General features: G+C 37.8%; 1 protein-coding gene across 1 annotated transcript; it reads left to right on the top strand.

Annotated features, from left to right (window-relative positions):
* Nucleotides 1-9480: 9480 nt before the first annotated feature.
* Nucleotides 9481-16964, top strand: LOC131320070 (beta-galactosidase). The gene is made up of 19 exons (XM_058350637.1): nucleotides 9481-9872; nucleotides 10213-10308; nucleotides 10424-10536; nucleotides 10884-10950; nucleotides 11159-11251; nucleotides 11354-11497; nucleotides 12182-12270; nucleotides 12515-12620; nucleotides 12742-12829; nucleotides 13061-13179; nucleotides 13361-13522; nucleotides 13837-14015; nucleotides 14118-14227; nucleotides 14600-14709; nucleotides 14805-14915; nucleotides 15285-15395; nucleotides 15507-15712; nucleotides 15848-16181; nucleotides 16562-16964. The coding sequence occupies exons 1-19, from the start codon at nucleotides 9693-9695 to the stop codon at nucleotides 16670-16672; spliced, it is 2529 nt and encodes an 842-aa protein (XP_058206620.1). The 5' UTR covers nucleotides 9481-9692; the 3' UTR covers nucleotides 16673-16964.
* The last annotated feature ends 950 nt before the right edge of the window (nucleotides 16965-17914 follow it).

Below are 17914 nucleotides of genomic sequence, written 5' to 3'. Positions count from 1 at the left end.
AAACAGGAGTCGGAAAGTTACGAAGAACAAAGATCGGAGAAATTAATATACATTAATTTCACTAATTAACTACATTTGCTGTAAAAGATGTACACTTTTTATAAATCACTTCCGTAAAATGATTATGGAAAAAATCACACTCTTCGATTATGGAAAAAATCTCGGAATGCGACATATCTCAACTTGATACCATCCGGATAGGGGGCCGGGAAATGTTGAAAACTAAATAATCAATCATTTTTTTTTTTGCGATCATGAGGCGAGCTACGTATGCAGCTCAAGAATCACACCTGTACATGTTGGGAGGTAGAGATCGATGGCTACTGCAGTGTTATATGTATTGTTATACATATATCTTTCAGGTTTTCTGTCTCAATGTTTTAGAGGGTGAGACGTCCAACAAATCAAATTGGTGCTACAAAATCTTATGGACCATTTCAAGTGGACTAAATGACAGTATTTCTCAATGCTCTCTCTCTCTCTCTCTCTCTCTCTCTGAGTGAAAAATGTGGTGCATGGCAGTCAACTTCATGGGCAGCTATGGACGTGATGATTGTGATCATATCACGAGGGAGCTAGGTCATATAATTGTACAGTAGCACTCCTGGCTGAGTTAATGGGCTCCATTTTAAATATTATATTTTTGACGTACAAACCACACATTGATGACTAACTCAACCAAATTAACCTCTGATCTCCCAATAGGTAGGTAGATTAAAACAAAGACATAAATTAGTGCTATTTTCACATATTAGAAAAGCTGATGAGAGCAAACACAAATAGAAAAACACGAATATATATCGGGCATGGCTATGGGTTCTAAGTCAATGGCTTGTACTGCATGTCTAGAACTCCCCTGGCTTTCCTTTGTATAAATACTTGGTCTTGGTGCAGGTATATATAATATTAATAACCAAAAGTCTAATTGCACATATGGAGTACATGAAACACATATAACGCACAGATTTTCCGGTTCCTCAAGGTTGATCGGAACCGCTCAATCTTCTTAAAATTTTTTTTACACATTCTTATAAAAAAATCATCTCAATCTGATATCGGTAAGAGTACGTTTTTTCAGAGCTTTGATATCGGATGAGATGAATTTTTTTTTTTTACAGGAGTGCATTAAACAATCTTTTAAGCAAATTGAGCAGTTTGTATCATCCTTACAGGACCAAAGGTGGGCCCTGCAAAAAAAAATGTGCGTTGTACGTGCAAATAGCACAGTTCTTATAATAAAGATTGTAGAAAGTCTAACTGCATAACAATTGTGCACAGATTATGATGTGGGGCTCACTTCGGATTTCACACAAACAATCCGCACCGTTTATTAAATACAAAATATTTTTTTAAATGCTCCTATAAAAATTAACTCAATTCGATACCTATATATAGTTGATCGATCCAATCAATACCTGAAGATTGGATCGATCAACTACATATAGGTATCGGATTAAGTTAATTTTTTGCAGAAGACTTTGAAAAATATTTTACATTCAATGAATAATTCAGACCGTTTGTGTGGGACCCAGAGTGAGCCCAACATCATGATCTGTGCACAATTGCTTTGCAATAAGTCGGGTTGTAAAGATTGGAACGGTTCCTGTAAAAATAAGGGAAAATGACGGCTTATGACGTATTTTGATAATTAATACCCACCAAGGACATGCTGAGAACAATTGTTAATGCTGAAAATGTCATTGGCAAGTATTAATTATCAAAACACGTCATTGACCGTCATTTTCCCTAAAAACAAGTATCCTGACATGAATTTGGGCCGGTCCAAGTTCTATTTTGAGCCCATTGAATAAGTTGTTACCGTTCAACATACTTATCACAGTCCAAATCGCATTCACGGGTGCAGTGACGGCCCATCCCGTTCCATGTGTTACCTCCTCGAAAAATGACAGCTAATGACGTGTTTTGATAATTAATACCCGTCAAGGACATTTTCAGCATTAACAAATGTTCTCGCGAGTATTAATTATCAAAACACGTAATGGGCCGTCATTTTCCCTTACCTCTTTATATGAGGAAATACAATGGATTCAATACTTTTATTTTTTGTGTCGACAAACTGAGTAAAATACGATGAGAAATGCGTACTCAATTTTCTTTTGGAGAAATCAGCCGAACCAACACATGCAGAAGCGCGTAAAGAATAATCAACAATACCGAAAATAAGAACACCAGACACGAAGATTTTTACATGGTTCTCCAAATCTCTGGTTTAGTACATTCATGGGCTCACACTAGCTTCCATTATGTGTCGAATGAATGAAGAAAGAAAAAAACAGTCATATCAACTGTTGCATATAAGAAGTAGTACTCCTGTTTATAAGCTAGTAGTCCTAGGAGTGAGAGCACTATGGGAATGCAACGATTAGGATATAACACTTGAGCTCCAGGCCCAACCCATGGGATAGGGTATCTCTAAGGTTGGCCCACGCAAACAAATTTGCACTTTTTTGTTATTATATGCTACAAATATTCTTTCTTTGGTTAATTATTAGGACTTTGTTTGTTTTAGATATCTTTTGTTAAAGTACAATGTGTTGATTGTATGTGTAAAGTTGGGAACTTGGAGCAATTTCAAAATTGTGGTAAAAATATGTCTGACTAGGGCTTTTGATATTTTAAATGATAGGAGTAGGTCTGTCAATGGACTGGATCCGATCTGAAAAATGCGATCCGAATCCGATAACAACGACCCGATAATCCAAATCCGGTAATCCAAATACGGATCGGATTGGATTAAATCCGTTATCAATCCGAATCCGAACTTTATTTTTTTAATTTTTTTAAAAAACAATAAAAAAATTTATTTTGAAAAAAAAAATTTAAGAAGTTGTATTTTAATTTTTAATTTTTAAATTTTTTTTTTTTGGAAAATATATATTTTTTGCTAAAATTTTTGAAGTACAAAAGTTTTTGGATCAGATCTATATTTTCCGGATTCGGATTACCACTATCAGATTCGGATCGGATTCGGGTCTTTTCATATTCGGATTGAATCCGGATCAGATCCAGCCCATTGACAGGCCTAGATAGGAATATAATATATTGCTTCTTTGTAGATTTTTTTTAGAAAAATGGGGAAAAACAAGTGCTCCTCTTACATTAAAATTCTTTATCCGTCAATGGGTCTAAGTTAGCTAGATACAATTATAACCTTTGGCTTATATTTCAAGATCTAGAAAACATCACATCGTTTTGAATAAAATGGCATGGCATGACATTGGTATGTACGTTGACACGCAGAGATGAAACAAAGAACAATTTAATAGATCATCATATTATATAAGATTGTCATCAGGGGCCATACAGACTATGAGTACCCAAACAACTCATCATCATGTGATCATTACAAAAAAGGATGAGCAACTTGTTCTCCGGTTCTGCATATGACTTGGATTGACAAGGAAATGAGTCTTTTCCTTCCCATAACTGCGGCTAATTTGTCTCATGGAAAACCCCCGGGGTTGGCTTGGCATGTCTAGGCCTGGAAACTTAAATTGTAGTGATTTGTTCCATCTTAAGTTCTAAGGTTCGATTTCCCTTTTCTGGACCCACAACAATGATCTAAACCGTTTACTTTTTAGAGCTCGCCGAAAACATTGTTCACGTCAAAAATCACGTTGATCGGATACAATTTGATAGGATTTTGAAGTGCTTTACCCTTGCAATAAAAAAGCTGTGCAATACTGGACTGCAACTAATGTGACACATTTATCTGAAGCTTAATGCATTTAAAAATTCTGTTCTATCAAACGATATCCGATCAACGTGATTTTTGGCGTGGCCAATGTTCTTGGCGAGTTTTAATAATCGAACAATCATTGTTGTGAGCTTGGGAAAGGGCCCACAAATTATCGATACTGGACCGAAATGGAGGGATACAAAACTGGACAGGAGCCGAGTCCCATTTTGTAGTATATGACTGCTGCAAATTGTCAAATTGCATCCCTTGGAAAAATAAAAATTGGAACTGCGTGACAGAAAGGTTCTTTGATCAATTTTGGAAACAACTTTATCATGATCTGCTATTAATTGGTGGTTAGGTGAAATTAAGCCAAAAAATGAAAGGAAAAAAAAAACGAATTTTATTCGTACCAATCAGATTTAGATATGACAATTGACAGTACCCTCATCTGGTAAGATGCAAACTCAAAATTATTGCCCGTGCTATTTTCATGCTGAACTAAGATAATAGTACGATTGCAAACTATAAACAAATTGTTCAAGCTCGACTCAATTTTTGATATCGCAAAATGCTCGTTGGGTGGAAGACATAATAAACAAGACAAGTTCGAGTACAATTTGACATTCGCTGAATTTGTCCATCTAGTTAGATGTAAGTAAAACATGATTTGTCTACTAAGTTGTAGATGTGCGATTGACTTGGTTTTTTTTTTTTTTTTTAAAGACTGTTAAACGCGTCAAGCTATACAAAGTGAAATGCTCGGATCATGTTCATGGGCTCGGGAATCAGAGGAAATTGACAGATCTTGTCTTTGTATCCTCCCTTATAATTTACTTCAAGAGATTTCTATTTCAAGAATCCCCATTCTTTGCTTAAGATGATAGGAATTTTTTTTTTTTGATAGGCATGATAGGAAAATTTCTTTCTCTTTTATGCCTATTTAATAATAGCTTTTGGGACTATACAAAATATGTGTGAGCTACTTCGAGATAAGTGGCAAGTCATGGACATGTTTTTTGAGCTTGAGCAACCCGCTATTCATTTAGGTCGGCTCATTTTTCTGAAAGTCCAATTGGCACCATTATTACACCAGGAGTACTTCTTAAGAACACATACGAAAAGTTAGAAAGAAAAATAATATATTGTCGATGAAGAGTTGAGATCCTCTCATGTGGTGCAAAACGGGACGTATCACAGGTCCATTTGACGACCTGAACCGTTCATTTCGCAAGTCTCGAAGTGTTCAACGTCCTTGCAAGAAACCAATTAATTTCATTAATTGGACATCGACATCCCGTTGAATGAATCATATTTGTCGCAAAGTAAAATAAACGGTCAGACTCTGACTGCGTAGTTCAGCTGTGACGAAAATCATTCAACGAAGCTTGTACCAGTCTCCGGACAACTTGATTATGGGCGGTAAACGCATCGAGACCTAATAAATGAATCGCCCAGATCATGAATTAATTAAGACTACTGTGACGAGTCCTATTTTGCGTCACATGAGGAATAACCACACAAAAGGATCTTAATTGGTTGATGAAAGGGGTCATCAAACTTTGGCGGACAGTTACAATAGAGCATTAATGCCCTAAACATGGGTAGATGGAGGCCAATAAATTTCATTAGCTGAAGGAATAGACTTCTCGGCGCCACATATATAGATGGCTAGCTTCTAGGGTACCTCTGAAGGAGGTAAACTATTGTGGAGAAAAATACAATTAAATCAGTTAATAATGGATAAAGTGGGCTCTCGTATTCCATATCATTGAGTTAAGCAAGAATTAGAACCTTTGATAATCACTTTAGGAACTTATTAACTTGGCAAAGTATCTATATCCAATAAAGCCCCTTATCTCTTACTTTATCTCTAAATAGCCCAGGGAAAGAAAAAAAAGTAAGACACTCCCCCCTATGACTGGTTAGATTATCAACTATGCATACATTGCCAGCATCCGAGGAACATACAAATAAAGAAAATAAAAAGAATGCAGATGCAATGACGAGAAAAAAAAAAGTGTGGAAAATTATAAAGGGGATTGCGGAAATAATTTTTCATACAAGTTCTTCTAAGTACCAAGATTATATTGAGGTTAAATGTATTTAACAAGGATTTGGCAATAAAGGTAATTGGACCTTTTTGATTTCGAGCTTAAAATCCAATAAAATCTATCAAAAATCAAGAGAAGATCAAGAGAGCATAGTGTTGCCCAAATGCTTATCAATGGATGGAAACTAGAGTTTCAGCTGGCCTGGCATTTCTAATTTTATCGTCATCTTGTACTAACAATTTACATGAATTCTTGTAATTGCTTACCTTATTACTATTAGGAAAAGCCCGAAAGGAACCCAAGTTTTGGAGTTTTTGCCCCAACCTAGGTTAGGCATTAGACCGTAGCTTGTTACTGAAAAACAGAGCTTTTATTTGGTATAAATTTTAAACGCGAAATACACATATGGCATATTTTGCTATAGATAAGCACAGGACAATATGGTGATAGATATAGCGATCATCCATGATATTGCTCCGATGGGAATAGTTTCTTAAACTATTAGTAACAACCTAGAGTGTTAATTTGGAAAGGTTAAAAGGATGTAAAATATTTCCTTTTGCGTCAAAGGCATAAGTTATTAGTCATCTTACCCTTTTCTTGTACGCCTAGCATTTGGGAAAACTGGAAAAGGATCCATGTGGTTTCCTTCTCTCTAAGTATCATTATCTCACTTCCTCTACCAAAACAAGAGTCATGAGATAATTACAACTACCTGCGTCCCATAAAGTTTTTATTTTTATTTTTTAATGATCGGATATTCGGATCAGCTTGCATGCACCTCAATTAATTTTGGGGCATAACCTCCAGTGGCCCCAAGATTTAGAATGTTTGGCCTCCGTGGCAATGGAACCTGTGATCTCCTGGAGGAGCACTTATTGCTTTCCCGGAAAAATTGTCCGATCTGCAAAAACAAGAACAGAAAAATAATACAATTTTTCAAATTAATTTTTTTTCCCCACAAATTGCTAGATATCGATGACTTTTTCTAGAATCATACAAGTTTGGAATTTTTTCGACAAAGGTACATTAAATTTAACTTCTCGTTTTAAGGACCAGACAATTTTTTTTGGAGACGGATGGATTATAAATTTGCAAGGAGTTTGAGTATCCATGCAAAGAATATTCTTCTGTTTTTTCCGGGTTAATACATAATTTTGTACCACACAAGAATAACGTCGATAAAACAAGAAAATCAACGACGACGACGTCGGTGAGATTAGCATTAATCAAATTGTGCATTTGTTAGCTATAAGTATTTTGGTCGAAGTTCAAGAGTTGTTAAACTATCACATTCTTTTTTCACTAAAAAAAATTTGTTGAGGTCTGCCTAAATGCTAGCAGGTAGCAACTGACAACTGGACTAGGGGTCCCTGACGGATTAGGGCCGGACCTATAGCCCGCGATCCGTATCGTGCATCAATATAATTAATGGTCTAAATTGAAAAAAGAGAAACAATAATGTACCGGGAGTTATTTCACGTTTTTCACCTCCTTAATTTACAGTCGCAGTTTCTGAAGAAAAGTAGTCAAATACTATAAATAAACTAACATTAATAGCAGTATATTTATAATTTGCATGTTGATCTTTTGACGATTTTAAAGATTTGTCATCCGTTGAGAATAACGTGCACAATAGTCATCAAAGAAGCATGAACACTCTTCAATTTACCTATGTGGGAAAGAAAACATCATATCATAATTTATTACAAGACACGTTTAAGTTACTTAAATGCCCCTGTTACTTGTTTGGAGGACATCTTTTTCCTTGTGCCAAACAAAGTCATCCAAGCTAAGCTTCCAAACGTAACCTTAGTAACTACTCTTTTTTATTCAAACAAAGGTTGGGCAAGGAAATTGAAGGGTTAATTAGACTTATCACTTCCCACCAAAAAACGGGGGAAGGGGGCTCATTGAGGGACAGCAGGTACCTGCTGTCCCGGTCGAGCGGGGCTCACTCCGATCTCGTTCTGATGATCGGAAATATTCACTTTATAGAGCTCGTCGAGTAGAACAATTCTGCAAAAAATCAGCTCAATTGGATATCATCAAGTGCCTAATCGAAACATTTTTATCTAAAATAGAATGCATCCACAACACTGAATCAAATCCATTATAACCCATTATTGATCAACAAGTTATATGTGTTCCAATCAGGCAATTAATGATATCCGATCAAACTAATGTTTTGAGAAGTTATTTTACTCGAAGAGCTCTACAAAATGAACGTTTTCGATCATTGGAGCGAGACCGGAGTGAGCCCCGCTCGGACAGCAGAGCCCCTCCACCAAAATCATACTAGCACATTGACATTCAATTTTTGACAATCAAATCCTTGCCCTTTAATTTGGTGAAGTTGTCCTATCACATTTGGTTGTGCTATCAATTTATGAGATTAATGAGAATTAAGCCTATGTGACCACAAAGATAATATTTGTTACGAGGTTGGAATTTAGAGTGACCACGTGATGTGATGGTATAAGGAAACAAGGAAAAAGATAATGATAAATGATTAGGAGTTACGGTAAGCACTAGACAGTGGAACCGGAAATTCTAATCGCACGAAAGATTTGCAGGAAATCATGTAAGAAAAAATGTGTTTGGGTTTATTTCGGGTTCTACAAAAATCTAGAAAGATATCCATAAATTTTTGAAATATTATTTTATGGGGCCTTGTAAAAAATTAGCTCCAACAGACATCTGTAAGTATTACTTTTGAATTCGTAGGGCGAAACTACTCAATTCAACCCTATGAATCTAAAAGTAATACTTACCGATGTCCGTTGGAGCTGATTTTTTATAGAACCCCATAAAATAATATTCAAAAATTTATGAATATTTTTCTAAATTTTTGTAGGACCTGGAATGAGCCCAAACACTTCTTTTTTTGCGTGATTCCCTAAAAATTTTCTTTGCGAATAGTAGGACTTTTCAAAGGAAGAATAACAATTGTAAATTCACATAATATAAGGTGTTCACTTTCTTTGAAAAAAAAAAAAATGCCAACGATAGAAAGGGGATTGCAAAAATCCCAACAGGAGATGGTGCTGGGCGGATGGTGAAAAGCACCGTTCTGTGCACCATCCGAGCCATCCATTCAGCAATCCAATAGTCCAGATTTTATCTCGTAAATGAACGGCTCAGATCCTACACAATGGAGATGGGATTTGGACCGTTGGAATGCCAAACAGACAACTCAGATGTGCCCGCGCAGCACCATCCCCGGTTCGCAAAAATCACTATCTTTTTTGTAAATTGAAGAATGACATTATAAATTTACATAATGCCTCATTCACATGCAACCTTGATCTTTTCAAATTTTTGCTGAGTTTTCTTAAATAGGTGTGACAAATGGAGAAGAGAAATTTTTGGGTGTCGGATGGCTACCACATAATACCCAAGCAGCGCATTTGAGCTGTCCGACCACTCACTCTCCTCTTTCTCCTTTTTTTTTCTTTCCAAATGCAAACCGTCCAAAATCGAAATGGACAACTGAAATGCATTGTTCGGACATCACGTGGTGCCCGCCCGGCATCGAAAAACTTCTCGTGACAAATGAGCTTCATCCCACTTTACAGCCAAGGCATAAAAGATTCTAAATGATTTTCCGCTTGACAAAAAAAAAAAAAAGATTCTAAATTGGACGAACCGTACCCTTTTAATAGGCTACGTGGGGGCCGCTTCCTTAAATCTTTAAAGGCAGTTGAGCTTCCCATTTCCCCTCCCCTGCATTCATAAACCAACTTTACTCTGCAACTCCCCTCTCTCTCTCTCTCTCTCTCTCTAAACATACACAATATATTGTAGTATTTCATAAAACACAACTCTTTCTCTCTGCTGCTCCTCATTTTTTGATAGAGAAAAGCAGAGAATAAAGTGAAGAACAAAGACAAGAGAAAGAGGAGAGGAGAGAGAGAGAGAGAGGGGTCACGGGTGCAATGTGCAGCAACATGTTGAGAATCAACAGTTTACTGAGTACCATAGCCTTGTATTTGTGTGTTTTTTCTTCTTCTTCCGTCACAGCCTCTGTTACTTACGACGACAAGGCCTTCATCATTGACGGCCAAAGGAAAATTCTCATTTCCGGCTCCATTCATTACCCAAGAAGCACCCCCGAGGTACAAATTTCCCCTTGCATTTCACACACCCATGCGTATATGTGGCTATCTTATCCATGTATGCCCAGTATTAGGTCACGTGTACCGTACTTCTGTTCTTGTGCAATGTCGACTGTAGGATTGCACAATAGTTTCTCCCCGGTTGAAATTGATACCGGAACAGAGGTACAGACACTTTTTTGGTACTACAAAAGATTTGAACTCGCCCCTGTATGACTTTTTTGGCCCTTGAGCTTAATGGGTAACCACATTTTTTGTCATTTATGTTTAGTGGAGTAATACTCAATGCATTGGATTCTATGTTGGTGTGGAATTTTTCTTGGAATGTGGTTTTGTGTAGATGTGGCCTGATCTTATCCAAAAGGCAAAAGATGGGGGATTGGATGTGATACAGACTTATGTATTTTGGAATGGGCACGAACCTTCTCCTGGACAGGTAAATGAGAAAAAATTCCTTTGTTTTTTTGTTTTTTTTTATGTCCAAATTAGAACTGTAAAGCTGAGATTTTTATCATTTGTTTTTTTGTTTTTTTTCTTTTCTTTTTTTGCAGTATTATTTTGAGGGGAGGTATGATCTCGTGCGATTCATAAAACTGGTGCAACAAGCAGGTCTCTATGTTCATCTCAGAATTGGCCCCTACGTTTGTGCTGAATGGAATTTCGGGTACTGCTTACAAGTCAATATGTATACTAAGTAGTTCTATTCTGTCCTCCGGGGGTCCCTTGTTTGTGTCGAATGGTTTAGAGAATTTGATGTCATGTTTACGGTGCTTTTCCATAAGAGGAGTTCGAAGGGACTGGACGGTCCAGTCCGCCCCGTATGTGGGTCTGCTCACCGTTTAGACCCCGTCAAAACTCAAAAGCATCAAGCCATTTCAAAAATCATATTGATCGGTTTTTCAAATATGGTTATTGCATTGCTGGAGTAGAAAATGTCAAAGAAAGCTCATTCTAAAACAGCAATCAAACAGGCACTAAAAATCTCTGTTTTTGCTCTCTGTTTGGATGCAGGGGATTCCCTGTTTGGCTGAAATATGTTCCAGGAATTGCTTTTAGAACAGACAATGAGCCTTTTAAGGTTTGCTCTCACTAGTCTCTCCTGAAATGTCACATTATATTTTAAATTATCTCTGTGTTTTTCTCTATACGACATGTTTGGATCTTGGGTTTTGTGAAGTAAAACGACATATTTGAATTTCTTTTTTTGCATTTATTTTCTTTTTTCGCATTTTGTCAATCCATTTACTAATTAATCACGTTTAATTTCCAAATGGACTATCTTAAAGGCGGCAATGAAAAAATTCACGGCGAAGATCGTTGACTTGATGAAGTCAGAAAATTTGTTTGAACCTCAAGGTGGTCCAATTATCATGTCTCAGGTCTGAAGATTACCTCATCTCATTTTTACTAATTGTGCTACTAGAAATGAAGTTTACCCAGATAAATTTACTTAACACATTTTTGTTATTTTCGAAGGACAGATAGAGAACGAATATGGACCGATCGAGTGGGAAATTCATGCTCCCGGTAGGGCATACACGAAATGGGCAGCCGAAATGGCTGTAGGCCTCGGCACTGGTGTCCCGTGGATTATGTGCAAACAAGAAGATGCTCCTGATCCAATCGTGAGTATTTTTGCCGTTGTTGTGTTTTTATTTCCTATTTTCATTTTTCCATTCGGGTGGCCTCCAAAGTCAAGACTCTAGCGGAATGGTTTTCCATCCCATCTGTTCAGGTTCAAGTTTAGATTATTTATGGTCCCCATTTATCTGTTCATTCTTGCTTTCCTGTCATTATTTGTGGGTCTAGAATTTGGAAAGTTATACAAAAAAAGAAGAAGATAACTACCTTTCTTGTTTCCTTGTGGGAAAGTCAACCAACACAACAACATACTACATAATTTCTTAATTAATATAATTTATATCGGTATAATAACAAATTGGTGACTATATGTGAAATTTTATCTTACAAAATTTAGAGAAGGGATGTGTTTGTATAAAAAAGTTGGTGTGAAATTTTATCTTACAGAATGGTAATGTTTGATATCATCTTAACGTAAATCAAACATTACCATAAATTCATTGGATATAATTTTAACTTTTGAGAAATCGCTTGGGTCCGTCCCCGCTCACAAACTCTTGTACACTCACAACCCATGTTTGATTGTATAAATGGCTGTGTAATGCGTTGTGTTACTAGACTTTCCCGTCGCTTCATATGTCTGAAAACGACCGACTGTCTTGATCTCTTCTCTCTCTCTCTCTCTCTCTCTCTCTCTCTCTCTAAATGAATTATTGATCATCTTGCAGATAGACACTTGCAATGGTTTTTACTGTGAAGGCTTCAAACCGCACAAGGACTATAACCCTAAAATGTGGACCGAGGCCTGGACTGGTTGGTAAGTCACACCTTTTTTCCCTTTCTTTCTATATTATTGACCGTTTAATGCCCAAGTACTACATTTTATCTGACTCATAAGAACTTTAACGTAATGCTGCATATCCGGTTCCCTGGATGAATAGTCATTCGGATTTCGGACCCTTATACCCAGTCAAACAAGCGGACCCTTGCTAGTTTTTGAAATCATATATTGTTTCTCACTTTTGTCTGCGTCTCCTAATTCGATCCGTTTCATTACTCAGGTATACAAGGTTTGGAGGTCCAGCTCCTAATAGACCTGTTGAGGACTTGGCATTTTCTGTCGCGAGGTTTATACAGAATAACGGATCTTTTGTCAATTACTATATGGTGAGGCCTATTTCCAAATTGCGTTCTTGAAAAGAAGAAAAAGAGTCAGCTCAATTATGATGGTGTGCACACGGTTTGATTTATACATTTTATCTTTCACAATTCAAATTTTCTGCACCAGTATCACGGAGGAACAAATTTTGGCCGAACAGCTGCTGGTCGCTTCGTTGCCACTAGCTACGACTATGACGCTCCCATTGACGAATATGGTATGCATACTCTCTCGTCTCATATTCAAATATGGTGTGCAAGTTTTGAAACGAAGTGACTCTTGGAGACCAAGGATTTTTGGATTTCGACCACAAAACCTTATTATTTGAAATAGAGATCTCTATCCAGAATACGCGTGAGATTCTGCCTTAAGTATCTATTTTTGGACTCTTCTGCCGCGAATTTTGATCTTTACTTCATTTTTACGACGGTAATGCATTATCTGCAAGGATTACTGAGGGAACCAAAATGGGGACATCTGAGAGATTTGCATAAAGCCATAAAGCTATGTGAACCTGCTTTAGTTTCCACATATCCTACAGTATCCTGGCCTGGCAATAATCTCGAGGTTAGATCACAACTCTAACTTTTCCTCGGCTGTTTTTCCGTTGTTTTAGCCTCCCAAGTGAATATTGACACTTTCCTGTTAAGCATATCTACTGCTGCGTTCTTAATGTGATTCTTTTTGACAACCGATTGAAACGAGCTCTTTTTTTATTCTTCTTTTCGTTTGGTTTTTCATTTTCCAGGTTCATGTATTCAAATCCAAATCAGCTTGTGCTGCATTTCTTGCAAACTATGACACAGAATCTTCTGCAACTGTGACATTTCAAAATAAGCAATATGATCTGCCGCCTTGGTCCGTCAGCATTCTTCCTGACTGCAAAACTGAAGTTTTTAACACAGCAAGGGTAAGGGAATAGGCTCTTCCCACTTTCCACAAAACACAAAAACCTGCTTGTTTGACAAAACTGATTGTGAAAGCTATATGAAAACAACCCACATTGCATAAATCACCTAAAAAATGTTTTCAGGCTTCCAGAAACAGGTTTTGCACTAAATAAAAATGATAAGAAAAAACATAGGGTATGTCTTTTTGATTGGTTTTGAATTGGAAAAGAGTCAAATGGGAAAAAGAAGAACATAGTTAACAAAAAGACAATACCAAACACTCATATCTCTTTTTCAAGAAACGGATTTCATGTTAGATCAACGTTGTTTACAGATTAACTCCCAAAGTTCAAAGATGATAATGGAACCTCTACGAACCGGAGCGTTTGATTGGCAATCATACAGTGAAGAAACTGTATCGGCGGACGATTCAGACACACTGACAACTGATGGACTATGGGAGCAAATCAACGTGACAAGAGATGCCTCGGACTATCTGTGGTACCTCACCAAGTAAGTGTCAAAAATACTTCCATTACAATTTGACCATATAGGTTGGTATACTGGACAATTTAAACAGATTTTATTTTTTGTTTCTGTTTTTGGGCATTGCAGTGTGAATATACAACCGGATGAAGGATTTCTAAGTAACGGACAGTATCCGGTTCTTACGGTCATGTCAGCAGGCCATGCTTTGCAGGTTTTCATCAATGGGAAACTATCAGGTATTTGGACTCGTAAAGAATTTGCCTCCATTGGGACTTGTGAGAGAAGATAAAATATAGTCCATCGAAAACTGAGCACAAAGTTATTTTCCTCCCCTCTTTCCTTTCGCTCCTTTCCTTTCACTCCCTTCCCTCTCTTTTCTCTTTCAGGCCAGTAACCTTGTGTGTCCTTGCCACTTCTTTACGCTTGTGTTTAAAACAAACAATATGTTCTTTCTAAAGTTCTTTTCTTTTTTCTTTGCCTACCCAAATAGAGGAATATATGTAGCTTCCATAAAACTTGTCTCTAACTTACATTCACTTCCTCTCTCTCTCTTTCCCAACACCACCCTTAACGTGTAGCACATTTTAATTATCTTATTTCCATCACAGGAACTGTTTATGGGGGATTAGAGAATCCAAAGCTGACATTTAGTGACAATGTGAAGCTGAGAGCAGGCATTAACAAGATATCTTTACTAAGCATTGCTGTGGGTCTTCCGGTTAGTTCTTTGTCCTTCTATTTAAAGCTACATTTTTAGGATTTAATGATGCTAGAGCAGGGTTTTTTTAATATAATTTTGTGGATCAATTTCAGAATGTTGGCCTGCATTTTGAGACATGGAATGCTGGGGTTCTTGGCCCTGTCACATTGAAGGGTCTTAATGAGGGGACTAGAGACTTAACAAATCAAAAGTGGTCTTACAAGGTTTGTTCTCACAATAGCTTGTGATCCATTTTTTCCGAGGCAGTAACATAACTTGAAAGAAAAAATCGCCAAACTAATCCAGCATGCTCTCAATCCGGAGAACACAAAACTCGTCATTTTCATGTTGTCTTCTTCCTATCAATTTTTTTTTCGGACTTTGAAACCATCTATTTGTGTTTTCATTAAGTATGGGTCCTTATGCAAGAAGATCCTTATGAACGGGTTTCTAAGTCAGCAACCAAACGATTTTTATGGTTCTGGAAACTGATTCTGAAACCGCAACCAAACAAAGCAGACTAACAGTATATACTGCTAATAGCTATAATAGAAGGGTATACAATTAATCGGCTTCTTTATGTTCCAATGCAGATTGGTCTTGAAGGTGAAGCTTTAAGTCTTCATACAATCAGTGGAAGTTCCTCTGTAGAGTGGGTTGAAGGACCATCATTGGCTCAAAAGCAGCCCATGACATGGTACAAGGTGATCAAATCTTCCCAATATCCCAACAACTAATACCTTTCCATTGCTATTCTATAAGTTGTGTAGATATGTTTATGAAACACTTTTTAGTTCATCTCATTGAATTTCCAGACAACATTCAATGCACCAGAAGGAAATGATCCACTAGCTTTGGATATGAATGGGATGGGGAAAGGCCTAATATGGATAAATGGTGAAAGCATCGGGCGCCATTGGCCTGGATATATAGCAAAGGGTCACTGCAACGGCTGTAGCTATGCCGGGACTTTCAATGAGAACAAATGCCAAACTAATTGTGGAGAACCCTCTCAGAGATGGTAAGGATAGTTTAGCGTAGGCAACCAACAAATTTTGCTTTTCTTTCCATTGAAAACCACCACAATGTTTTTGTTTCCTAATTTCCAGGTTTTCTGCTTATTCTGGTAAGCCTGAAAAAAGGGTGTTAATTTCAGGTACCACATTCCACGATCGTGGCTAAAACCGAACGGGAATCTGTTGGTTGTGTTTGAAGAATGGGGCGGTGACCCTACTGCGATTTCTTTGGTTAGAAGGAGGACTGAAAGGGTTTGTGCTGATATCTATGAAGGGCAGCCAAGTCTCAAAAATTGGCGTATGGTAGCCTCCGGGAGACATGATAACCTACAATCAAAAGCCCATTTGTGGTGTCCACAGGAGCAGAGAATCTCTGATATCAAGTTTGCAAGCTATGGATTGCCACAAGGAACGTGTGGCAGCTTTCGGGAGGGAAGTTGTCATGCTCACAGGTCGTATGATGCGCTCAAAAGGGTATGCTCCAAAAACTAAGCTATTGTATAATTGGATCCTTTCACTTTTGCACGACAAAAATTGTAATAAGTCGAAATAGCTTATTTCATTGAAAAGGGATGGTTATCAGCTGGGGGAGGGATGCTTTTAGCTTTGCTTTCTGAAAATCAACTTTCAAATTGCTTCAGAGCTAATTAAGCTGTCCACTCTGCATCCAAGAGATGCCACTTAGCTTAGTCTCTACTGAACTTCTGCTTGCTGAGAGAGGACTTAGGATTTAAAAGCATTGTTTGAGTCGCAGGCTCGATCATCACTTAATCATTTCGCCTATTCTCATCCTTTGGTATCTTAGTTACAGACTACTATTTCGTTGATGTCATTATCGCATGGGTTTTGTGCAGAATTGTATCGGGAATCAATCTTGTTCAGTTAGTGTAGTTCCTGATGTTTTTGGAGGAGATCCGTGTCCAGGCAGCATGAAGAAATTTTCAGCTGAGGCGGTCTGCAGCTGAAATCATGTTAACCACACAAAAGCCCGAAAAGAGTTTTTTTGCTTTCGGTTCAATTTGTAGAGACATAATGCATACCATTTGGCCAACTAGAGAACACAAAGGCCTGCAATAAGGTTTCAATTATTTGCCATTAGGTACATGAAGGTAGAAAGGGATTAAATACAACTACAGTCAAAGGTTTAGTCCGAAGAAGTTTTAGGTCAATTCATTCAACTCCCAGGAGAATCGATGTACTCTCTTTGTAAAAGCAATAACAGTGTCCGTTCAATGATCATATACTGTTTTTTTGTTCGGATTCTCTCCGGTCCAAGTTTTGCACATCCCTGATACACGCATTAGGTAAAGATTTCACTGAGTTGGAGTGAGGACAAGTTAATTGACAGCAATACTTCAGAAGAGCTCATTAAGTTAGTATGATCGATGATTATGAACAGTTAACAGATTGAACAAATGGACATTCGACCATCATTCCCTACAGTAACGAAGAGGCCTATGTAACTAAACAAAATCTGCTTAAAAGAAAGACAGGCTTCCATGGAATCAACGCGATGCTTCGGACCGTGAAATACATCATGCCCGGACGCCTCCAATGGGCCGGGGAAGCCTTCCGCGAAAGATCCACCAGGCATCAGAAATCCAGCACCTTGTCAATTTTGATGTGAAGTAGCTAATTAAGCTTCTTCACACAATTCAGCTAGTACTTGTCACTTGTATGCTTATAGTTTCACCTGGTTAGTAAAATCGAATCCATTCTCTTCGGTCTCAACCAATGAAGCTGATATACTCTCAACAACGGTCAGTACCACTGTTTCATCTTCTTCCCTAACGTAGGACTTCAAGTTGCCGAGAAAATCCCCGGTCCCGGTGAAGATGGGGACTGAAACAGACCCTTGGAATATTGACGTTAAGACTGTGCATGGCAATTGGCAACCATGTGGGTTCTGTACCACTTGTTGGCAATGCCATAGACAGCACCGGCGATGGTGAGAATGTGGAGGAAGATAAGGAAGAATCCACAGAGGGAATGGATGAGTCGGTGAGAGAGAGAGAGAGCGACGAAGAATCGCCGGTTGATCGCTGATTTTTCGTCGAGTTTGCGGTCACAATGTTATAGAGCTTAGCTGCAATATTTGAGTACGTGGCCGCAATATTTGGAGGTGTGGCCGCAATGTTTGGCTTCCTCCCTCTACTGGTTTTACATCGATAACTGGTTGTTTATTTCATACTCCAAACACACTTCAT

This window comes from Rhododendron vialii, chromosome 3a, assembly GCF_030253575.1.
Source record: "Rhododendron vialii isolate Sample 1 chromosome 3a, ASM3025357v1".
Lineage (NCBI taxonomy): Eukaryota > Viridiplantae > Streptophyta > Magnoliopsida > Ericales > Ericaceae > Rhododendron > Rhododendron vialii.
The sequence above is the reverse complement of the archived record's forward strand: the minus strand, read 5'-3'. Positions and strand labels throughout refer to the sequence as shown.